The sequence below is a fragment of the Trichomonas vaginalis genome, chromosome IV (assembly GCF_026262505.1).
Source record: "Trichomonas vaginalis G3 chromosome IV, whole genome shotgun sequence".
Classification (NCBI taxonomy): Eukaryota; Parabasalia; order Trichomonadida; family Trichomonadidae; genus Trichomonas; species Trichomonas vaginalis.
The window spans coordinates 32,478,627-32,504,037 of NC_067206.1; the positions used below are offsets into that span (position 1 = coordinate 32,478,627).

The 25,411-nt window shown below is 29.1% G+C and overlaps 6 protein-coding genes and 2 pseudogenes across 8 annotated transcripts, besides 7 other annotated features; 1 reads left to right on the forward strand and 7 right to left on the reverse strand.

Moving 5' to 3' along the window:
• Nucleotides 1–84: 84 nt before the first annotated feature.
• On the reverse strand, nucleotides 85–1,837 carry TVAGG3_0208620 (serine-type peptidase protein; the record flags this gene model as incomplete). Its single annotated transcript, XM_001305331.1, has 1 exon — nucleotides 323–1,837. One exon carries the CDS (start codon nucleotides 1,835–1,837, stop codon nucleotides 323–325), a length of 1,515 nt encoding a protein of 504 aa, XP_001305332.1.
• Nucleotides 1,838–2,347: 510 nt separating this feature from the next.
• On the forward strand, nucleotides 2,348–3,382 carry TVAGG3_0208630 (WD40 repeat-like family; the record flags this gene model as incomplete). Its single annotated transcript, XM_001305330.1, has 1 exon — nucleotides 2,348–3,382. The coding sequence occupies one exon, from the start codon at nucleotides 2,348–2,350 to the stop codon at nucleotides 3,380–3,382; it is 1,035 nt and encodes a 344-aa protein (XP_001305331.1).
• Nucleotides 3,383–5,072: 1,690 nt separating this feature from the next.
• Nucleotides 5,073–5,109: a terminal%2Cinverted (terminal inverted repeat of MuDR-5_TvMULE4 transposon ID:TVAGG3_0208640).
• Nucleotides 5,073–6,265: a mobile genetic element.
• Nucleotides 6,228–6,265: a terminal%2Cinverted (terminal inverted repeat of MuDR-5_TvMULE4 transposon ID:TVAGG3_0208640).
• Nucleotides 6,266–7,324: 1,059 nt separating this feature from the next.
• On the reverse strand, nucleotides 7,325–8,030 carry TVAGG3_0208650 (annotated as a pseudogene). The gene has a single exon. A coding segment is annotated over exon 1 (706 nt).
• A 4,634-nt stretch (nucleotides 8,031–12,664) lies between these two features.
• TVAGG3_0208660 (uncharacterized protein) lies at nucleotides 12,665–14,413 on the reverse strand (the record flags this gene model as incomplete). The annotated part of the gene is made up of 1 exon (XM_001305327.1): nucleotides 12,665–14,413. The coding sequence occupies one exon, from the start codon at nucleotides 14,411–14,413 to the stop codon at nucleotides 12,665–12,667; it is 1,749 nt and encodes a 582-aa protein (XP_001305328.1).
• A 318-nt stretch (nucleotides 14,414–14,731) lies between these two features.
• Nucleotides 14,732–14,848: a mobile genetic element.
• Nucleotides 14,849–14,896: 48 nt separating this feature from the next.
• Nucleotides 14,897–16,651, reverse strand: TVAGG3_0208680 (uncharacterized protein; the record flags this gene model as incomplete). The annotated part of the gene is made up of 1 exon (XM_001305326.1): nucleotides 14,897–16,651. One exon carries the CDS (start codon nucleotides 16,649–16,651, stop codon nucleotides 14,897–14,899), a length of 1,755 nt encoding a protein of 584 aa, XP_001305327.1.
• A 243-nt stretch (nucleotides 16,652–16,894) lies between these two features.
• TVAGG3_0208690 (uncharacterized protein) lies at nucleotides 16,895–17,857 on the reverse strand (the record flags this gene model as incomplete). Its single annotated transcript, XM_051226561.1, has 1 exon — nucleotides 16,895–17,857. The coding sequence occupies one exon, from the start codon at nucleotides 17,855–17,857 to the stop codon at nucleotides 16,895–16,897; it is 963 nt and encodes a 320-aa protein (XP_051111547.1).
• Nucleotides 17,858–19,037: 1,180 nt separating this feature from the next.
• TVAGG3_0208700 (uncharacterized protein) lies at nucleotides 19,038–19,997 on the reverse strand (the record flags this gene model as incomplete). Its single annotated transcript, XM_001305324.1, has 1 exon — nucleotides 19,038–19,997. One exon carries the CDS (start codon nucleotides 19,995–19,997, stop codon nucleotides 19,038–19,040), a length of 960 nt encoding a protein of 319 aa, XP_001305325.1.
• Nucleotides 19,998–20,973: 976 nt separating this feature from the next.
• Nucleotides 20,974–21,010: a mobile genetic element.
• Nucleotides 20,974–21,010: a terminal%2Cinverted (terminal inverted repeat of Banshee-A3 transposon ID:TVAGG3_0208710).
• A 2,603-nt stretch (nucleotides 21,011–23,613) lies between these two features.
• On the reverse strand, nucleotides 23,614–24,291 carry TVAGG3_0208720 (annotated as a pseudogene). The gene has a single exon. A coding segment is annotated over exon 1 (678 nt).
• Nucleotides 24,292–24,737: 446 nt separating this feature from the next.
• Nucleotides 24,738–25,411: part of a mobile genetic element that runs on past the window's edge.

A 25,411-nucleotide genomic window follows, 5' to 3' on the forward strand; every position in this document is an offset into this window, starting at 1 on the left:
TGAATCAAATATCCATTAGATTAATTTGAAGAAAAAGAAAATCTTTTATTTAATTCAATTCAACTCAATTTACAGAAATTAGAAATGCAATTATAATTTGAACAAAAATTTCAAATATATCTAACATCATTAATACTCCACCAATTATGACCTATTTCTAAGCTCTTTGTAAAGATATACTTATACTTTGAAATCTAATATTTATTAGGTCAAAATATTTTATCAAATTGGATATTGCTAATAATATAGCAAATATAAACAACGAATATATCATTAAACATAAAGAAATATTTAATACTTTTCAAAAATAATTAGAGGTATTTTAAGTATAGGTCTTCTTTTCGCCCATTATTAACAGACTCTGCTGATAAGCATCATTAGCTTTATCCTTCTTGCAGATAATTACAATAACAATAATCAAAACCAAAAGAATAGCAGTTAAAATAGCAACAACAATCCAGAACCATAATGGCAATGTTTTATTGTCTTCTTTCATCCAAGCCAATAATTGTTTGATAGTTTCTTCTCTTACACTCTTTAAATATTCAGAATCTCCATCACTTGGATCATGTAAATCATCACAATGAAATCCATCTTTAATATTAAAACTAATGATGGATTTCTCAGTATCATTTCGTTTCATTGTTAATTCAGACCATGGATCATAATGTGAATTAGTATAAACCACTTTTGTCACGTTTGGATTATAACCGCCATATTTTTCATTGAATTTTTCTGTGTCAGGGAATTGAGTGAAACCAAACAATTCTTTGCAAGAATCAAGTGAAGTTTCTATGGTTAATAATTCACTTCTCAATAAACCAGAAGCTGATGAAAACCATCCTAATTCGTTACATGTCATATACATCCAGCTTCTTGAGCTTTTTGAGTCAGAATAAATAGATGTGTTCTTCAGGAATTCGATATTATTGTTGAAGAAATTATCTTTGCCAACAATAGAATTAGATGTATCTGCCATGACATTAATAACTTCATCATCATTAGACATGTCAATCTTCTTGAATTTTTCGCACATTTCTAATAAAAATTTGTTGTATGCTTTATATTGATTTCCGTAGCTGTAAACATCAGAGAACATTCCTAAGAAATCAACTGAATTGTTGACAAATTGTGCATCTTTAGGAACTCCGAATTTCTCCATCATCTCTTCTGTTTTTTCGTTCTTGAGTAAAGTAATTCTTTCGATAGTTTTATATGCTTTCAAGGCATTATCATAGCAGCCATAATCTTTGTAGTCTTCCGCTTCATGTTTATCGTATTCTGAGAAGTTGTTTTGAGAATGAATTGGAGCAGATGAAGCCCAACTACCTAAAGTCAATTCAGGATGTTTCTGACGGAACCGGGAGGATAAGGCTCCTGGATATGAGCCACCTACCATCAATGCTTTGCATTTTGAGGCATCTTGGCAGTAATTTTGCTTCATTTGAGTGATGAAATTGGCCAAATCTTCTATTGCCTGGTCAACTGTTAAGTATTTAAAGTTTTCTAATTCTAAATTGCCGTGTGGGATTGATTCGCCAAAGTATCTATGCTCCAATGCTAAAATTACAGATTTTGTTACGCTTGCTATATGTTGAACGTCATATTTAAGTGATGATTCTAGGAGTGGAGCCTCTCCACCAATGTACACAACTAAATTTTTGGACTTTTTGGAGTAATTCGTGTTGATATAATATCTTTGCTTGAATGTTTCGGCAAGATCAGAGAAATGATCTAGTTTTTGATCAAACCACATTTGGTCTCCTATATTGATCTCTCCAAAATTCATTTGTCTCAAGAAAAATAAGAATGATGCCATTGATAAAAATGAAGTCATTTTATCAATTTATCTGAATAGAATAATAAGGCTCAACAAACATGCAAATATTTTCGTAATTAAACAGAGGATTTTTATTTTTTGATATCATTTGAGATAAATCTAACCTTTCTATGTGAAAACTATGATGAATTCCTATCAGCTAATTTAACTATTTTCAATAATATCCAATTTGACGCTCATTTTCAGATATTGCTTCTACATTGAATGGAGATCAGAACGAAACATGGACCACCATCCTTGTTTGATAGAAAATCTAAAATAGTGAAGAGAATAGTACCTAATATTAAATACCAATTCCAAGTTTTGAATGAAAATAGAAAAATTAGAAATTTCAGCATTGATTCCGTTGGATATCTAATAATCACAAAATCGTATATTAGGAATAATAGCGTGTTATCAGTATGGGATACTAGAAGTTTTCAAATTATTTGTGAATTCAATTTTCCAAAGGCTCATGTTGTGAATTATATGCTTACACACGATAGTTCAACGATATATGTCTCACTGATGGGTGGGACAATTAAAAAATTCTCATTTTTCACAGGAGAATTGCTTTTATCACTCAATAATTTAGCAGATGGATATTCCTGCTACGTGATGACTGTATCCCAAAATGATGAATATATTATGTTTGGATTTGAAAACGGACTAGCTCTCTTCTATAAAAAAAGTAATGATAGACCTTTTAAGAAATTTTCTTTTGAAATCCCGATAAATACCTGCGCATTTTCATCAGGAAGCACATTTTGTGCGATAGGACTAGATGATGGCACAATCTTTGTAGTTAGCATGAAATCTGAACATATTTGGAGACAAAAAATACATTCGAATCCAACAACATCAGTTTCATTCTCGACTTATTCACCATTGTATTTGATTTCATCCTGCATTAAATCAGGTGAAATATCCTTTAGCAAGTTCGAAAATAATATTTATAAAGTTTACAAGAAGATATCTGTTCCACACAAATGCCGTCTCGTTGCATATTCTTTCTCTTATGACGAAACTATTATCTATGGATGCTCAAGAAACGAAATTTATGCTTGGGAATCTGAATCCGGAAATTTAATCGGGCAACTAGAAGTTAAGGAACTAGGAATAGAATTAATTAGCGTTTCTGCACATCCTTGTTGTAGAAATTTATGCTTAGTTGTTTCAAAATCATCAATCTCTCTTTGGAATTATAAAACCCATGAATATACTGATCTACACATAGTTCAACTCGGAAATACTTTGATACAATCAGTACAATGGGCTGATAGTTTAACATTATATGGACTTTTCTCAGATGGTTCACTCAAGGTTTTTTCTACAAAGAGCGGAAACTGGCAACAACAAAATGATAATGAATATATTAGATTTATTAATAATGAAGGCAATGAGTGGCCAGAGATACTCAAATTGTATTATGGAAAGTATTTTATTCACCCTTTTATCACTAATATGACTAATGTAGAAAGTATCCTTCTATCGCATTTACCTATACATGTTGATGATATAGATCCAATTGAATCTGATGAGAGTTCGGATGATTCTTACTGATCAACTTGTTTGATATGGGATGTATTTTAAAATCGGAAAGCCCGAAATCGAAAGAATCTGTAATTTGTGATGATAGAATCACGAAGTATGAATGACAGCTGTCCCACACAAAAATCTATGATACAAGAAATACTTTCATAATAGATTTCAGAACATAAACACACAACAGAATCCTTTGTTCACTAATTTCTTCGTTGGACTCAAAGGAATGAATCAAGAAAATAGGGAGAGATAATAATAATAAAAAGTTTTCAACATTTACGATTGTTACAAATAACGTTTCCGAGAATGACATTCAAACAATTTTACATGCTTTAAAAACTAAATCCAAGAAAATCATGTTTCACGGATACTTAGAAAACTTTGTTTCGTCTACAAGAAAAAAATTTTTAAGAATTTTATGAGTTGCTTAGTTTTATTTATTTGAAATAAGAGAATATATAAATGGAATAGATTTGTTTGGTTTTCTGAATTTCTTGATATTATCAATGGCATTGAATGTAGGAATTTCATCAAGTGAAAATATACTTGTGATGATTGATGAGACTTCGTCATACCTATTTGATACACAAAGAGAAATAATTAAATTCCCCTCATAATATCTGTTAATTGGGATGTCAATAAACACATCTTTGAAAGAATCATCATCGATATCGCAATCTTTCGTATTAGTGTAATTAAGAATATCATTAGTCAAATTTGCTTCGATGGTTAGCATTCCATTGCCACGATAATCACGAACTCGGCAATGAACTCGTACAAAATTTTCAATCCTTGAAATGTTATTTTCGGATTGAAATTCTATTTCAGGTTTATTATATTTATAGATGAAATAAAAATAACTCATTGTCGATGATGAATAACCATATTTGTCATTGGCAGAAATTGAGATCCTTTTCCCACCTTCTTCCAACTGATTTCCCAATTCAAGATTCGTTATTATTTGGTCTGGAACAATTTTAGAAATGGCTTGGCTAATGGATGTTGATTCAATAGATACAATAATAGTAACATTGTCATTAGGATCTTCATCTTCAATATTGAGTCCAATTCTAATTGTGTCATTGACAGAACGAATATAAATAGGAGGATTGAATTTGTCATTCTCTGTGAGAAGATTAATTATTGGTTTGTGATAAATAAGAGAGAATGAATTTTCGAATGTGTCTGTAGTTAAGCCTGTGGCATTGAAGAAGTAATGAAGTTTGTGATCACTTGATGTAAGACTTGAAGGAAGATTGATACTTCGTTCAATGTGATCATTGTCATTTCTTCCATAAATATATTCTGTAATTTTAGAATCATAATTATTATCGAAGTAATAATTGAATGAATACAAAACATTCGAAGGAAATTCGATATCATAAATTAACTTCAATGAATTCTCTGTTGTCTTATAATAATTTTCTTTTTCAAGTTTATTATTTTCAATCTTAATTGGAGGAGGATCTGTGATATTTAACTCATATGTTGGATGATAATAGGAGATATATGTTACAAATGTAAAAGAGTGATTTCCAGATTCAAGGAAAGAAATCGGAATTATATAACCATATTCATTCGGATTAATTTCAAAAAATGGTTTATCAAAATCAAAGTAGATAATTAAAGACTGTAAATAATTCCATGAAGGTTTACAACTAAAATTCAATTCTTTTGTGCCTCTAATTTGAAGCGGCTCATAAAATTCGAGTGGGGGACAAACTCGCCCATTGTCACTTTTCATTAACCTTAAACTTGTAATTTTCATTATTTTTAATTAACCTTATTTCTTTCCCAATTCCTGATTTATTTTATTCACTTACTATTAAAAGTCACATTTTAATAAAATATAATAATTTATTTATAGCATTTTTTACTATACTGTAATAAAAAATTAATTATAATAAATTAAATGTTTATTAAATCAAATGTTTTCTTTGCAATAATATTTTTAATGTTGAGTAAACAATGTTGGGATCAAGTGTATCATTTTTCAGACCTTTCTGAACAGCTTCAAGCATACTGATGCATTCGACTTTTTTAAATTGTGTCATTTCTTCGAAATCTCTTGTGACTTTTTTGATAACTTTAACACTTCTCTCTGAATCCAGACCTTTAATTTGCAACTTAATCAGGAATAAAGGAACAACACTGGAATATAACTCGATGACAAGTTCATCGAGTCGAAGATTTGGTTGTACACCACTTGTATGTGCCGGATACCATTGTGTCAAATTTTTTCTGAAATTAACTTTAAAAGTACTAAGTAAGATCATGAGATATAGCAATATATGTTTAAACCAACTTATATTTTGGTTGTACACCACTTGTATGTGCCGGATACCATTGTGTCAAATTTTTTCTGAAATTAACTTTAAAAGTACTAAGTAAGATCATGAGATATAGCAATATATGTTTAAACCAACTTATATTTTGGTTGTACACCACTTGTATGTGCCGGATACCATTGTGTCAAATTTTTCTGAAATTAACTTTAAAAGTACTAAGTAAGATCATGAGATATAGCAATATATGTTTAAACCAACTTATATTTTGGTTGTACACCACTTGTATGTGCCGGATACCATTGTGTCAAATTTTTCTGAAATTAACTTTAAAAGTACTAAGTAAGATCATGAGATATAGCAATATATGTTTAAACCAACTTATATTTTGGTTGTACACCACTTGTATGTGCCGGATACCATTGTGTCAAATTTTTCTGAAATTAACTTTAAAAGTACTAAGTAAGATCATTTATTTTTGCATAATATAATGCCAATATGGTTTCTTTTGATTTTATTTCATTTATAAGCAAATCAGATTTACCCAAAAACTCCACTCCATAAGCGTTCATTTGCTAAATTAAAAAGTGACAATGGGCTAGTCTGTCCCTTTCTCATAAAATTCGTTAATTAACTTAGTGTAGCTCATAGATGGACTATTCCTTTCGAATACAAAATTTCCAGTTTGATTTGTACCAATGGAAATAGGATAAAATATTATGTCTATTACATATTCTTCGCTTTTATTAAATGTTTTAATTTGATTGTTGTTTTGACTAATAGATATCCTTTCTGATCCATTCATTAAACCGTCGGGTGTTAAATATATATTTTCTTTTTTGGGAACAGTAACTTCAAATTTATATGCAAAAAAAATGAGAGCTGTTGTCAACATTCTTGATAGACAAACAATTTGTTAATGCACCTGTGACAGCAGTGATTTTACATGTGGTCATATTTGCAATTAAATTGTTCTGCTTAACCTCAAACGAAGGCTCTGACGGAAGCCTGATAGTTTCATTATCAACTTTTAAAATTGATACGTATTTTATTTCATTTTCGGAATAGAATTTGTAAAAATCAATTATTGATTGGGTCATAAGTCGCTCTAATGTTAATTAAATAGAAGTCGAAAAATTATTTTTGAAAGAATACTTTAACTTGTTATCAATAAATGCCTTCTTGCTTTTATCAAAAAAAAAAACGACACCCACTAAATTTATGTAAACTAAACAGATTTTAAAAATTATATCAAACAAATATATCTTTATGAATTAAGACCGACTTTAATCATATAGTGAGATTCAAGAGAGAAAAAATTTTCGAATATGTCTGTAGTTAAGCCTGTAGCATTGAAGAAGTAATGAAGTTTGTGATCACTTGATGTCAGACTTGATGGAATATTGATACTTCGTTCAATGTGTTCAGTGTCATTCGTTCCATAAATATATTCTGTAAATTTGTTATCTTGATTATCATCGAAGTAATAATTGAATGAATACAAAACATTCGAAGGAAATTCAATATCATAAATCAATCTCATTGAATTATCAATTGTCGTATAATAATTATCTTTCTCATTTTTTTATTTTGTATACAATATATGAAGAATTTCTTGATTTCTATTCATCATTTACAAAGTTTTTTTAATACATTTGATTTTATGCGAACATTATTACTTATTTGACGTCAGACATGACAAAAATGGAATAGATCTGAATGGATGTTTGTATTTCTTGATTATGTTAAGTTCATTGAATGAAGGAATTTCATCAAGACTAATTGTATTCATGATAACAGATGATATTTCATCATGTACGTTTGATACACAGAGAGATATTGTATAATTTCCTTGGTAATATCTATTGATTGCTATGTCAATATTAACATCTTTGAATGAGTCATCCTCAATTTCAAGCTCTTTCTTTTTAGTGCTGTTGAAAAAAGCATTCGTCAAATTCGCTTCAATAGTTAGAACTCCGTTTCCGCGAAAATCTCGAACTCTGCATTGAATTCGAATAAAATTTTCAATTCTTGAAATATTATTTTCTGACCGAAATTCAATTTCAGGTTTGTTATATTTGTATATAAAATAAAAATACGCCATCTGAGATGAAGAATAGCCATATTTGTCGATAGCAGAAATTGAAATTCGTTTATAACCTTCATCTAGTTGACTTTCGAGGTTAATATTTGTATCAATATGATATGGAGCATTTTTGAAAAAAGATTTAATGATTGTCGATCCAATTAAAATGGAACTGCTGACGATATCATCTGGATCTTCATCTGAAATATCATATTCAATAGAAAAGCTATCATTAACATAACGAATGAAGATTGGGGGATCATTTTCGTCATTCTCTGTGAGAAGATGAATAATTGGTTTGTGATAAATAAGAGAGAATGAATTTTCGAATGTGTCTGTAGTTAAGCCTGTAGCATTGAAGAAGTAATGAAGTTTGTGATCACTTGATGTCAGACTTGATGGAATATTGATACTTCGTTCAATGTGTTCAGTGTCATTCGTTCCATAAATATATTCTGTAAATTTGTTATCTTGATTATCATCGAAGTAATAATTGAATGAATACAAAACATTCGAAGGAAATTCGATATCATAAATCAATTTGACCGAATTTTCTGTTGTCTTATAATAATTTTCTTTTTCAAGTTTATTATTTTCAATCTTTATTGGTGGTGGATCTGTGATATTTAACTCATAAGTTGGATGATAATCTCGATAATTTGTCATTAATGTGAAGGAATAATTACCAGTATCTAGAAACAAAATAGGTATCAAATAACCTGAATCAAAATGGTTTCTCAAAATCGAAGTAAATTGTTAATGGATGCAAATCTTCTTCTATAAGTGCGCAGTGAAAATCCAATTCTTTTGTACCTCTAATTTGAATTGGATCATAAGATATGTCAATAAATCCTGATGGTATACTGGCAGGTGAAAGCCCATTGAATGAAAAATATCTAGTTGTGCCTGTTCCAATTGAAACGGGATAAAATATCAAGTCTATCACATAATCTTCATTTTTCATAAATGTTTGAATTTTATTAACCATTCTTGCATAAATTTTTATGGCTTTTGTCCCATTCATTAAACCATTGGGAGTCAAATATATATTTTCTTTTTTGGGAACAGTAACTTCAAATTTATATGCGATCAAATGAGATTTATCGTCAATATTCTTTACATATAATCGATTAGTATAAAGTCCCTGTATAACAGTTACTTCTTCAACAGTCATGTTGAAAATGAAATTATTTTTCTGTTCTTCAAATGTAGGCTTTGAGGGAAGTGAAATAGTATCATTATCAACTCTTAAGAATGACGCATATTTTACTTCTTCATTAGAATAATAATTGTAAAAATCACTGATTGATAGCGTCATTCGAAGTTTTCGTAAATATTATAAACAATTTATGAAAAAGCAATCGGTATTTATATATGGCCTACATTATCATGAAATAATCGAGCCAAATCATTTCCGAAAAATGTCACTTTTTAATTAAACATTCGATATTTAGGAATGTTAATGAGCTAGATAGAAAATATTTTGTATTGATCAAATTTCATTCCTAAATTAGATGAATTATAATGAGACATAGGTGTGATTTCGTTCATCTAGCATATGATGAAATTAATATGAATTGATTATGAAGGAAATCCAGAATCTCATGGTAAAACAAAGAAACTATTATTTGTTAAATATTCATCTTAGATGATTTTATGTTTACTTTTTGGAAATTAAAGAACATATCAGTTGAACAGATTTCTTCGGATATTTGACTTTCTTAATCTTATCAAGAACATTGAAGGTGGGAATCTCATCAAGCGTAAAAACATTTGTGATGGCTGACGAGATTTCATTATGAGTATTCGATACAAAGAGAGAAATATGATAAGTACCCTCATAATATCGGTTGATAGGAATGTCAATAATGACATCTTTGAATGAATCATCTTCAATTTCACATTCTTTCTGCTTAGTGAAATTGAATATATCTGTAGTTAAGTTTGCTTCAATCGTTAACAAACCGTTTCTGCGATAATCTCGAACTCGACATTTAATTCGAACAAAATTATCGATCCTTGAAATGTTGTTTTCTGATTGAAATTCAATCTCTGGCTTGTTGTATTTGTAAATGAAATAAAAATAGGTCATTGAAGATGCCGAGTAGTTATGATTATCGACAGCATAAATTAAAATCCTTTTGACTCCTTCTTCTAATTGATTTCCTAATTCAAGATTAATATCAACATTGTATGGAACAATTTTGGAAACAGTTTTGGTAATAGTTGTCGATTCAATAGAAATTGTAGTTGTAACGTTATCATCAGGATCTTCATCTTCAATATTGAGTCCAATTCTAATTGTGTCATTGACAGAACGAATATAAATAGGAGGATTGAATTTGTCATTCTCTGTGAGAAGATTAATTATTGGTTTGTGATAAATAAGAGAGAATGAATTTTCGAATGTGTCTGTAGTTAAGCCTGTGGCATTGAAGAAGTAATGAAGTTTGTGATCACTTGATGTAAGACTTGAAGGAAGATTGATACTTCGTTCAATGTGATCATTGTCATTTCTTCCATAAATATATTCTGTAATTTTAGAATCATAATTATTATCGAAGTAATAATTGAATGAATACAAAACATTCGAAGGAAATTCGATATCATAAATTAACTTCAATGAATTCTCTGTTGTCTTATAATAATTTTCTTTCTCAAGTTTATTATTTTCAATCTTAATAGGTGGTGGATCTGTGATATTTAATATAAAAAAGGCTGAATATAAGGAAAGTCTGCACGGCGAATTCTGAATTTAATAAATGGATACCAAATATGAACAAATGAGAAAGTGTAATTTCCAGAATCTAAAAAGGAAATGGGAATTAAATATCCTTCATTATCATAAGGATCCAAATTTATGAATGGTTTCTCAAAATTATAGAAAATTATTAATGGATATAATTTATTCGAATTAAATGCACAACTGAAATTCAACACCTTCGAACCTCTATATTGAATTGGGACGTAATTAATCCTTGAAATATGGACAACATTTGCGGTCGAAATCCCTCTTTTATTGAAATAAAACGATTTAGAACTGTTGCTTTGCAATTTTGAAGGGTAAAACATAAATTCAAGTATATAATCATCATTTTTAAAGTATGTGTTAACTTCATCAGCTGTAGAAGATCCAAAGCTGATTGAATTTGTTTCGTTTTTCAATCCATCCTCAGTTAAAGATATATTTTCTTTTTTTGGGATACTAACTTCAAATTTATAGGCAATTAAGTGCGATATATCATCATTATTAGTAACAGTTAAACAATCTTCGTATGGATTTGTCCAAAGTTTTCCAGAAGCTTCTTCTAAACTCATATGACAATTTAAGGAGCTTATTTGAACATTGTCAACCCTTAAGAATGAAAAATATTGAACTTCACTTTCTGAATAAAATTTGTAGATTTCACGAGTATAAAATGACATTAATTGATAAATATTATTAAAAATAGTATATTAGAATTTACTACAAAATAATAGCGCCCTTACATTTCAGAGACCAGAGATTATTATTCTGATTTCATTAAATGCCCCTTTTAAAAGTCTAATTTTGCTTCCACATAGTATTACCTTCTTACTTTTCAAATTCAGCTCAATTACAAAAATAGTTGCAGCAAATGAAAAGGTCTACCGAGCAGTTTAATTTGTTGTTCATTTAACATTTTGCATCATATTATCTTTAAGACTTTAAGATTCATTGAATGAAACTCATTTGTTTATGTATTATCCTCATAATCTCAAGTGATTGCACTGATAATATCGACATTAGATTTTCTTTCTTTTGGCCGATATAAGTTATACAGATTCAAACTTTTCTGAAAATTGAATATTTGTTTATTTATAAATAATATATAAGGTCGATGAAAAATTGAGCGTTTTTAAAAAACCGCCGTTTGAGAGGAAAATTGAGAGCCCCGATGTATACTTTTTGACATTGTCAAAAACTTTGAAAGGACCAAAAAAATTTAGTGCCAGAAAGTTTACAAATGTATACTTTCTGACAAACAGACTCTCAGAAAGTACTCAAACTGCGGTTTTTAATTTAAGCACTTTTTTTGGCGACCTTACTTTTATTAAATATTTGTTTATATTTGTTTGATATTAGAGTAAATATAAACGGGAGCAATTGCTTGGATATTTGAGTTTCTTGAATTTATCAAGAACATTGAATGTAAGAATTTTATTAAGTGCAAAAATGCTTGAAAAAAATAGATTTCGTATTGGATATTACAAAGAGAAATAGTGCAATTATCTTTGTAATATTTGTTGATTGGAATATCAATGATAACATATTTGAATGAATCATCATCTGAAATATCATATTCAATAGAAAAGCTATCATTAACAGAACGAATGTATTTGTCTATTCTATATTTAATAATTGGTTTGTGATAGAAAAGAGAGATTGATTTTTTGAATGAAGAATTAATGAAGTTTGTGATCATTTGATGTGAGACTTGAAGGAAGATTGATATTTCGTTCAATATGTTCTGTATCATTCGTTCCATAAATAAATTCTATAATTTTAGAATTTTCATTATCATAGAAGTTATAATTGAAAGAATATAAAACATTCGAAGGAAACTCGATATCATAAATCAATTTGACGGAATTATCTGTTGTTTTATTAAATTCTTCTTTTTCAAGTTTATTCTCGACATTAATTTGTGGTGGATCTGTGTTATTTAATACATGATTTGATTTACAATTTTCGCGAATCACAACATATGTAAATAAATAGTTACCTGAATCTAAGAAGGAAATAGGAATCAAGTATCCTTCATTGTTGTATGGTTCTACTTAAATTGCATAAAGCTTTTTCTTCATTATATAAAGATCACAGTTGAATTTAACATAAGTTGCCAAATCTAATCATTAAATGATTTGAAACTTTTATTTTACATGATCCTTTCACATGTTATATTATTATTTATTTTGTAATAAATTATAGCAATAAATAAATGGAATTAACTTGTTTGGATGCTTGAATTTCTTGATTTTTTCAATTGCCATGAATGTAGGAACATCACTAAGTTGAAATACACTTGTGATAATAGATGAAATTTCGTCATGGGCGTTTGATACATAAAGAGAAATAGTGCAGTTATACTCATAATTTCTGGTTATTGGAATATCAATGATAACATCTTTGAACAAATCATCTTCAATGACACATTCTTTTTGCTTAGAGTTATTGAAGACATCACTTGTTATATTTACTACAGTAGTTAGTATACCATTTCCACGGAAATCTCGAACCTTACACTGAACTCGAACAAAATCATCAATTTGCGTGATATTATTCACTTTTTGAAATTCGATTTCTGGCCTATTATATTTGTATATGAAATAAAAATAACATTTCGGTGATGAAGGAGTGTTATACTCATCTATCGAAGAAATAAGAATTCTATTAGTTTCTTCATTCAAATCATGATTACCTAATATAATATTAAATGTTTCATGATATGGGGCAGTTTTTGAAATTGTTTGGACGATTGATGTTGATTCAATAGATATAGTAGTAGTGACATCGTCATCTGGATCGTCGTCGTTAATTTCGTATTCGAAACTAAGTGTATCATTTACAGAACGAATATAAATTGGAGGATTATATTTGTCATTATCTATGAGAAGGTGAATAATTGGTTTGTGATAAAGAAGAGAAAATGAATTTTCGAATGTTTCTGTAGTTAAGCCTGTAGCATTGAAGAAGTAATGAAGTTTGTGATCATTTGATATCAGACTTGATGGAAGATTGATACTTCGTTCAATGTGTTCATTATAATTCGTTCCATAAATATATTCTGTAATTTTGGAATCATAATTCTTATCGAAATAATAATTGAATGAATACAAAACATTCGAAGGAAATTCGATATCATAAATCAACTTCACTGAATTTTCTGTTGTCTTATAATAATTTTCTTTTTCAAGAATATTATTTTCGATTTTAACTTGTGGCGGATCTGTGATATTTAACACAAATGTTGGATGATATTCATTGTAATCTGTAACCAAAGTAAATGTGTAATTGCCTGTTTCAAGAAAAGATATTGGAATTATATATCCTGCATTATTATTATATGAATCAAATCGAAAGAATGGTTTCTCAAAGTTAAAGTAAATTATTACTGGGTCCCAATAGCGGTCTTCATATTCACAACTGAAATTCAACTCTTTTGAACCTCGATATTGAATTGGGTCATATTTTATATTTATATATCTAAAATATGCCATTTGAGCATGATCATTGGTAATGAATATTAAAGTTTTTTCTCTTTGATTTTCAATATATATAAGATAAAATATCATGTCAATTACATAATCATCATTTTTTGTATATGTATTAATTTCGAGAAACATTTCTGATGCGAAACTAATTGATTTTGTTTCATTTTTCAATCCATCTTCAGTCAAAACTATATTTTCTTTTTTTGGAACAATAACTTCAAATTTATAGGCAAAGGTATGAGGCTTATTATCGTTATTTTTAATAGAAAAATGATCAGTTGAAGATCTATTTTCCATTTTATAGTTGATAGAGTTCTTATTAACGTCGAACGTTGGTTCGGATGGAAGTTGGATTGTATCATTATCAACTCTTACAAATGAGAAATAATGAACTTCACTTTCCGAATAAAATTCGTAGATTTCATGTATGAAGTCGGCCATTGACTGAGAAAAAGTGTATTAAATTTAAAATACAATTATTTATAATCAATAAATAATTCTCTTACATATTGGCAATGGAAGCAAGACCGAAGATACCATTAACATGTCACTTTTTAATATTCTTATAATAATTTTTCATAGCTTCAGTCAACTGCATAAAGCATTCTTAGTTTTATTGATATTATAATAGAGCAGTGTTAAATTTAGTGTCAAATTTTGATTCATTGAGATCTCTTTATTCTAAAGGATGTATAGCCCAGACATAGTTACTTATTCAAACTTTTCTATTTATTTGATATTATAATTGTCAATATTTAAGGGTGCATTTTCGTCCCTATGACACAGACTTCAGTTTCGGTCTTTAAGGTTAATTTTCAAAGGCATTTCACGCCAATTGTCCGAAATATGAATTAAAGCCAGACGTGTGTAAGTGCACTCTTAATATGTTTACAAAAATTAAGAATATTTTTATTAAATTTTTGTTTATTTGTTTGATAATAGAGTAAATATAAATGGGAGTGACTTGTTTGGATGTATGAGTTTCTTGAATTTATCAAGAACATTGAATGTAAGAATTTCATCAAGTGCAAAAATGCTTGTGATGAGAGATGAGATTTCGTCATGTGTATTGGAAACGCAGAGAGAAATAGTACAGTTTCCTTGGTAATATTTGTTGATTGGAATGTCAATAATAACTTCTTTGAATGAATCATCTTCAATTTCGCGTTCCTTCTTCTTAGTGCAATTGTATAAGTTATCAGCTGTTAAGTTTGCTTCAATCGTTAACAGACCATTTCCTCTATAATCTCTTACTCTACATTGAATTCGAACAAAATTATCAATTTTTGAAATATTGTTTTCTGACTGAAATTCAATCTCCGGTCTATTAAATTTATATATGAAATAAAAATATGTTTGTTTAGACGATATACAATTATATTTGTCAATTGCAGAAATTATGATCCTTTTACCTCCTTCATTCAATGTATCTCCAAAATTAGGATTCACTTCTACAAGATAAGGAGCAATATTCGATGTATTTTTGATTATTGTTGATGGTTCAATAGAAACAACGCTAGTGACGGTATCTTCTGGATCTTCATCTGAAATATCATATTCAATAGAAAAGCTATCATTAACATAATGAATGAAGATTGGGGGATCATTTTCGTCATTCTCTGTGAGAAGATGAATAATTGGTTTGTGATAAATAAGAGAGAATGAATTTTCGAATGTGTCTGTAGTTAAGCCTGTAGCATTGAAGAAGTAATGAAGTTTGTGATCATTTGATATCAGACTTGATGGAAGATTGATACTTCGTTCAATGTGTTCATTATAATTCGTTCCATAAATATATTCTGTAATTTTGGAATCATAATTCTTATCGAAATAATAATTGAATGAATACAAAACATTCGAAGGAAATTCGATATCATAAACCAACTTCATTGAATTTTCTGTTGTCTTATAATATTCTTCTTTTTCAAGTTTATTATTTTCAATCTTTATTGGTGGTGGATTTGTGATATTAAATACATATGTTGGCTGGTAATATGGTAATCCTGTTAGTAATGTAAAAGAATAATTACCAGACTCAAGAAATGATATTGGAATTAAATATCCTTCATCATATGGATTAATTAGAAAAAATGGTTTTTCAAAATCAAAATAAACAGTTAAACGATATAAATCATACTCCTCCAAATCACAACGAAAATCCAATTCTTTTGTACCCCTAAAATTTGTTCGATTATAGGAAACGTTAGTAAATTCAGATAATGGCATCATAGCCCCCATTGAGCGGAACGCGAATTCTGCGGTCCTGTTTACTTCAAGGAAAGTTGGATAAAATATAATGTCTATCATATAACATTCGGTTTTATTTAAATAATTAATTTCATCAATTGCATTACAATCAATTTCAATGCTTTTTGTTCCATTCATCAATCCATAATTAGTCAAATATATATTTTCCTTTTTGGGAACAGTTACTTCAAATTTATACGCAATAAAATGAGGCACATGATCAGTATTAGTTACTGACAATGTATCTGTATAAGTATCAATATACATATGCGCAGGTTTAAGACTTTCATTTATAATTAAGTCATGTTTTCGAACTTCAAATGCAGGTTCTGAAGGAAGTTGAACAGTGTCATTATCGACTCTTAAAAATGATGTATATTTGACTTCATCCTCAGTATAGTAATTATAAAAATCTCTGATTGCGTGTGTCATTAGAAAGCTGAGCGAATGTTATAAATAGTGCACAAATATTGCAGTAATCAAAGATTGTTTTCAGAAAAGGGAAAAATTAGGAAAATTCCATAAATTGTGTCACTTTTTATAAGATCCGGTAAATATACTATCTTCGTTTTTAGATAAAGGTCATCTTCATAATCATACGCTCAAATGTTATATTATATATGTCTATTTGTTATCAAATATTATTGGACTATTTGATTTTTTTTTAAATTTTTATTACTTTGAAATTGAGGAAAAGATAAAAGGAGTAAATTTATTATAATGCTTGAATTTCTTGATTTCTGGAAGATCTTCAAGTGTAGGAATATCATCAAGTGTAAACTTGGATGTCATGAAATGTGATATTTCATCATGCTCATTTGACACGCAAATAGAAATAGAATAATTGCCTTCGTAAAATTGATTAATTGGAATATCAATATTGATATCATTAAATAAATCATCTTCAATGAAATATTCCTTTACATTAGTTGAAATGAAATCATCATTCGTAATGTTAGTTTCTATCTTTAGTACTCCACCTTTGCGGTAATATCTTACCCTGCATTTAATTCGGATAAAATTTCCGATTCTAGAGATATTACTTTCACTTTGAAATTCGATCTCTGGTTTATTATATTTGTATTCAAAATAAAAGGATTCGTTTTTTGATGCATTATTGCCATGCTCATCTACTGCATAAATTGTAACAAAAATTATTCCTTCATTTAATTCATCAAAGCTTGGAACTATTTGGAATTCATTTGAATATGGAGCAATTTTGGAAATGGTTTGGCAGATTGATGTTGATTCAATAGATGCAATAGAAGTTACATTGTCATTTAAATCATCATCCTCAATTTTAACTCTAATTCTAATCGTGTCATTGACAGAACGAATATAAATAGGAAGATTGGATCTGTCATTATCTGTGAGAAGATGAATAGTTGGTTTGTGATAAATAAGAGAGAAAGAATTTTCGAATGTTTCCGTAGTTAAGCCTGTGGCATTGAAGAAGTAATGAAGTTTGTGATCACTTGATGTGAAACTTGATGGAAGATCAATATTTCGTTCAATGTGTTCTGTATCATTTGTTCCATAAATATATTCTGTAAATTTGTCATCTTCATTATCATCGAAGTAATAATTGAGTGAATACAAAACATTTGAAGGAAATTCGATATCATAAATCAATTTCATTGAATTATCTGTTGTCTTATAATATTTTTCTTTCTCAAGCGTATTATTCTCAATCTTAATTGGCGGTGGATCAATGATATTTAGATTATGATTATCATAGTCTGATTTTAATAAACAAAATTTATAAGTACCTGATGGAAGAAAGGAAATTGGAATCAAATAGCCCTCATTTGTATTATTGATAATTACAAACGGTAATTCAAAATCAAAATATGCAATTGCTTGTAAAACCCTGTTAACAGTCCTATCAAAACTGAAATTTAAAACATTAGTTCCTCTAATTTGAGAGTCATTATATATGCATTCATAATAAACAGGATATGCATTATATTCATTGTTATATACAATTTCAAAATCAATGGATTTGTTAGTATCAACAATCTTAGGATAATAAATTAAATCAACAATATTATCTTCATTTCTCTTATAAGTACGAATTTCATCCATCTCAGACGAGCTAAAATAGATATTATATGTTCCATTTGTTAACTTTCTCGAATCCGGAACAAGATCAATATTATCTTTCTTAGGGAGAATTGCTTGAAACCTATATGCAAAAATATGGGATTCATTATCTAAATTCGTAACAGTTAATTTTTCTTCTCCCGGAATTTCCATTTTAATGGAGAGGTTATTTTGCTGAATACTAAAATTAAGTCCGGATGGTAGCTGTATAGTTGTATTATCAACTCTTAAGAATGAAATAAACTCAACTTCACTCTCTTCATAAAAAACAAAGAATTTACTAAAAAATTTCCCATACATTTGTTCTTCTGAAATTCTTTAAATTATTGCCGATGAATATTTATTAACATTCCTCGGTTCACTTGTATGTGAACCTAGGAAATTTTGTTCAGAAACATTATCGGAATTGTCACTTTTGGAATAATCTTTTTTTATTTTCACTTCACAACAATTGCTTATTAATAAATGGTTCATTCATATTTGTCTTGTTCTCAAGCAAGTTCTTGTATATCCAATGATTTGACATATTCATAAAGACGAAATATCCTAAAATAAAAGTTATTCAGGAGAATATTTTTATATTTCTGAATATCAGATGATACACTCTAGTTTCCAAATTTGATGCTTATATAACATCTTATTAGCTTCAATGGATAGAAATTTATTTAGTGACAAAATAAAAAGCAAAAAGATTGTAAAAAATCTTTTTTATTCTTTATTTCTTTGAAATAAGAATATAAAATAATGAAATGAGTTTGCGAGGATGTTTCAGTTTGTTAAGTTTATTATGTTTCTGGAATGTAGGAATATTATCGAGATTAAATGAACTTGTGATAGTTGTCGAATATTCATGATGTTCATTTGTTGCACAAATCGAAATGGTGTAATTGCCACCATATAATCGATTGATTGGAAGATCGATGTTCACAGTTCGGAATGTGTCATCATCAATATAAAATTCTTTAGTCTTCGTGTTGCTGTAGATAGAATTAGTAATGTTTGCATGAATCGTCAATAATCCATGACGATAATCTCGAACGATGACAGGAACTCGAATAAAATCATCAATTCGTGAGATGTTGTTTTCTGGTTGAAATTCAATCTCTGGTTTATCGTATTTGTAGATGAAAGAAAAATATTTTTTATCTGATGCAGAACAATTTTGTTCATCAACTGCTGAAATAGTGATCCATATATTTCCTTCACGCAAATCATATTCTTCGAGATTAATATTAACTGTTTCTCGATATGGAGCAATTTTAGAGAAAGATAAGTTAAGATGTGTTTCAATATTTACAATGCTTGTGACATTGTCATTAAGATCTTCATCTTCAATTTCGTATTCGATAGATAAACTATCATTGACATAACGATTGTAAATAGGAGGATTGTTGTTGTCATATGAAGTCAATAGATTAATGACTGGTTTGTGATAAAGAAGAGAGAATGAATTTTCAAATGTTTCTGTAGTTAAGCCTGTGGCATTGAAGAAGTAATGAAGTTTGTGATCACTTGATGTCAGACTTGATGGAAGATTGATACTTCGTTCAATGTGTTCATTATAATTCGTTCCATAAATATATTCTGTAATTTTGGAATCATAATTCTTATCGAAATAATAATTGAATGAATACAAAACATTCGAAGGAAATTCGATATCATAAATCAATTTCATTGAATTTTCTGTTGTCTTATAATAATTTTCTTTTTCAAGTTTATTATTTTCAATCTTAATTGGTGGCGGATCTGTGATATTTAACAATTTTATTCTATAAACTATATTTAATCTAGGAATTATATGAAAATCGTAGATACCTGTTGTTAGAAAGGAAATTGGAATTAAAATTTTGTCATTTGAACTAATGTAAATAAAAATTGGTTTTTCAAAATCAAAATAAATAATCATTTCTTGATCTGTTTGCAGTCTATAGTTAGCGATGCAATTTAATAATTTAGTCCCTCAATACTGATAATCATCACGGTTATAATAACTATGATTTTTAAGGGGTACTTTTATGGTAAATTTGGGGGTAATGAAACGGAAATAAGTGGATGAGTTAAGTTGCACAATCCTAGGACCATATATTAATTCTACAATATTGTTTTTGTTTCTCTTATAAATGTTAACTTCACTTATATACCCTGATGAAAATGAAATGTTATATGTTCCATTTGTTAACATATTTGAAACAATATCAATATTTTCTTTCTTAGGGAGAATGGCTTCGAATTTATATGCAAGAATATGTGATTCATTATCTAAATTTGTTACAGTTAAATTTGCATTTCCTGGAATATCCATAATAATGGAGAGATTATTTTGCTGAAGATCAAATTTAAGTTGGGAGGGTAGTTGTATAGTTGTATTATCAACTCTTAACTATGAAACGAAGTTAACTTCACTCTCTTTATAAAAAATAAAAAATTTGTTAAAGTAATTTCCATACATTCGTTATTTCTAAGTACTTTATATTACTGTAAACAATTATCGGTAAACACGGGTTAGCTCAACGTCAGCTGAACCATGAAAATCTTGAAAATAAACTGTGTTGTAACGCAGTTTAGAAATGTGATTGTCACTTTTAGTATGATCCGAAATCTAAATTTCACAAATTGAAAATGATAGACTAGTATTAATATATATTGTAGTGTAATAAACAGAAATTCATCAAAAGTGACAGCTCTCAATTTTTTGACATTTGTAAATTCTAAATTGAATGAGAAAAATGAAATAATACTAAGCATCATACAATATTCTAGATTTAATTATAATTAGGAAAAAGTTAGTTTTGAGAGTACTTTTCATAGGCATATAGAATGAAATCTTCTGAAAAATAATATCACATAAACTCATATTATTTTCTAATATATAACTATTTTATATAAAAATCAAATTCAATGATCTTAAAAGCGAAGGATAAACCTCAAAATTTACGAATATAATGAGTGGGAATATAATGCTTATCTATCATAAAAATATGAAATATCAATTTTTGCTTTACGCCTAATTTTTGACGACAATTAGCAAAAAATGTTAAATGTTAACACTCAGTCCACTTGAATATGAAAAATAAAATTGACTTTGATTAAATGTTTTTATTTATCATGCAATTCTTCTTGCGACCAAAGATTTGAATAAAATTTCAAAAAATAAGATAGCTTAAAAAATAATATACGGTAGTGTTTACTAATAGATGAATAGTATATAAATTCTATTAAAATGGATTTGATCCAAAAAAATATATAAAATTTGATCATAAATAAAATCGTTTTAAATTACTTCTTCATTTAGGTCAGGTGAATGGGGCTTCCAGGCGCGTTGCACCCTCTAGCCCATAAGAAATTTTGCCCAAGACCCAAGAGGAGGACCGAACCCCAGCCGACCAGCCGGTGACAAAACCAAAACCGTTGTTATTTACATCATATTAATAGTGTCACTTTTTAAAATATCACTTTTTGTGTCGCTTTTCACAAATTATATAAGTTTTCATGTTTTGTCACTTTTCTGTCACTTTTCGGGTAAAAACATTTTTATTATTATATATAAATGAATTTTACAAAACCACCGTTACCATTCTTTGGAAATAAGAGTAGATGTAAAGATATTATATTGAGAGAACTTAAGAAACTACCGAATGGTCTAACATTTGTAGATTTGTTCGGTGGAAGTTTCTATATATCCCATTTATGTCATACAATATTCCCAGACTCAAAGATTATATGCAATGACTTCGACAACTATATGGACCGTCTCAAACATATTCCAGACACAAACAATATATTGAAAGAGTTAAAAGAAAAGATACCTATAGGTAAGATGGAACGTATACCATTAGATAAGAAAAATATTGTGAGAGAGGTTTTGAAAAAAGCAGAATATATAGACTGGGATAGTATATCTGCTAGACTATTATATAGTGGTGCTATAAGAGTTCATGACATTGAAACACTTATGTCAAAAGTTTTTATCTTAACTATACAAATGTTTTCAAAGAGAACATAGAAAAATATATTGAGGGTATAGAGTTTGTGAGATGTCATTGGACAGAGTTGTATGAAAAATATAAAGACAAGGAAAATGTTTTCTTTATAGTGGACCACCGTTCTATAACACATGGGATTTTCAATACCAAGTAGACTGGACTTTGAGAGACTCTTTAGAAACTTTAGACGTTATACATAACCATCCATGCTTTTACTTTACATCCGATAAAAGTGGTTTGGAAACCGTTATGAGATGGTTAGAGGACATACATGACTATGAGTTTATATATGACAAGATAGAATATGAGAGAGGTCCTATAAACTGGAGAAAGTGTCACAATAAAGAAATTTTATTAGTAAGTAAATGTGGTTTGAAATAGGACTACTTGTTTTAGGTTTTTTCCATTGTGTCATTTATTTATTTGACGTGGCAGAAAAGTACAGAGAATATGAAGATGAACCAATGCCTGCAAATGTTCAGCATATGTACTCGTAAGAGATATTTTTATCTAATATTAAATGGACGCACAGAACTTAGCGAATGCACAGCAACCTGGACAACCAAACCCAGAGAATATTCCAAATGAAGTTAGAATACAAACTGCAATGGCAAACTATGGTCAAGTGCCAACAGATGTACAAATGCAAACTGCCATGTCAAATGACGCTGCGTTAGGTTTGCCACCATGGTATGCAAATATGAGATGGAAAGAGTTTTATATACAAACCCTGAAGTGGGATATAAACAACTTTATGCAGATGACGCGAACACAGGAGTTGACCCAGAATATGTTTTCTACCAGAGGAGAAACAGAATGTATGAGCTCCAGTTAAAGAATGCTATGGAACTCAACAGGAAACGTAAGAGACTAGGCGGACATTAGATTTTTACACGTAGTAAATGGGTTTCTTTGGAAGAATAGGAAACTTCTTTCGAAATGTTGGAAGAGGTATATGGAATGGAATAAAATGTCGGAAGAGGAGTATGGAACGGTGTCAAAATATTGGTAAAAGAGTAGGTCAGTTCGTTGGTATTATACCTAAAGACCCTGAACCAGAAGAGCAAGCTCCTGTTATACAACAGCCTGAACCTGCACCACAGTCTAGTTGGCAACACCAACACCTCAACCGTATTAAAAAATTATATTTTTACCGTTCGATAGTAGTTGTATATGAAACTAAGTTCTAAGTAAAACGCGTGGTATAATGGAATTATTCTTTTTCTTCCATCTGTAGTAAACCATACTTGAAAGTCTGAAATACTTCCACTTGGTGGTTCGTATAACTTTGTAGGTTTTTCGTAAAAGTCATTTGCCAAGCATCAGAAAGAGTTTTGGGCGCCAGAAAATGAAGCATGAACTATCACAGCATCTTGGTCGAAAACATCTTTAAATAAATATGGTTCATCTCTTGCATATCGACTGTAGATATTTGCTAAAGGAGGTTCAACTTTCTGATTTAACATTCTTTGCAAATAATACCATGACATTGCAGTGAATTCTGTATATATTTGTTCGTCTTTATTTGGATTGTCTTCGTAGATTTGAAATGACACTTGTGAATTTTGTTTGTCATATACAATTCTCATAAAGTGTGCTATCGGTATTCGCATATTCATCAGCATATTTTGCATAACATGAATTTATTTTATCTTCTATATTTTTTAATGCAGTCTGTAGAGAAGATGAGAGGTCAACTTGTATTAGCTCAATTTCTTCCCAATTTTTCGTTGCCCTTCAGATGTATAATCTATATGAAACCTTACAATAAATGGAAAACTTTTATCTTCTACAGACACAAACTTTATCTTCGAAAGCCAATAGCTTTTGTGACAGATGGGTCTCTTAACCATCTTAATGGGTAGTCAAAACGATAGCCTTCATGCTTTACGGTATCTGTCTCAAACTTTTGACGACATTAGTAAAAAGTTCATCTAATGGTTTAGTTGTAGCAACTCTAGAATTTTCTTTTTCTATTGGAAGCATATTTTATCTATAATAAAAATGTCAAATGAAACAGCGTCTATGAGGAAATACAACACAACCGACAACTCATTATGCAAGCTCTAAATAAGAACACAACAAACTTTTCAAACTATTCTAAGATATCTGAGTCATTGAAAGAAGGAAACTTAAAACTGACAATAAACCCAATGACAGATGAGTTTCTGTTTCAAGACAATAAGAACCATACTGTCTGTATAAATCCAACAAAAGGAACTTTAAACGAGAAACCTATAAATGAACTTCTTTTGAAAGCAGATGTTGACAACAAAAGCTGACAAAGAATATGTAGACGATGCAATAGCAAAGAAGAAGAAAGAGCTAACAATGCTTATGCAACAAAAGAACATACTCATCCTGAACTAGCAGACAAAATATGTTGACAATAAAATGTCAAGTGAAGTGAAAGAGCTGAAAACGAATATTCTAAAAAGACTCATATACATTATATTAACCAAATACCAAGTCTTAAGGAAACATTAGAGACAAAAGCAGATAAGACTCATACACATTCTATATCTGATATTACAAACTTACAAGAAACCTTAAACACGAAAAGTGACGTTGGACATACACATTCTATATCTGATATTACAAACTTACAAGAAACCTTAAACACGAAAAGTGACGTTGGACATACACATTCTATATCTGATATTACAAACTTAAACGTTAGCCTTGAAAATAAAGCAGATAAAACATATGTCAATGAAATATAAAAGTTTGATAGGAACAAAAAAATATTGAAACTATTGTTGGTGACTTTTCTGTCAATGAAGAAAATAAATATTTTAGATGGCAGTTGGTACAGTCCTTAAAAAATGGTACACGGCATAAACTCATTCCGAAAATAACAATGAAATGTATGTAAGCTATAAAAAGAATGATGGTACACAAGTTAAAGTTCCATTAGACAACAACTGCTACTTAAACTTATATGGAGACGAACAAAAGAAATATTTAAGAGTTTATGAAATGGCAGATATGACATTGCCTGACCAGCTCCAGCACCACATTTTATGACTATGGAGATGACGACAGAACACACATGTAGATGAACAAAAGCTAACATTATATTTAGATTATTATAGATATAAAAGAT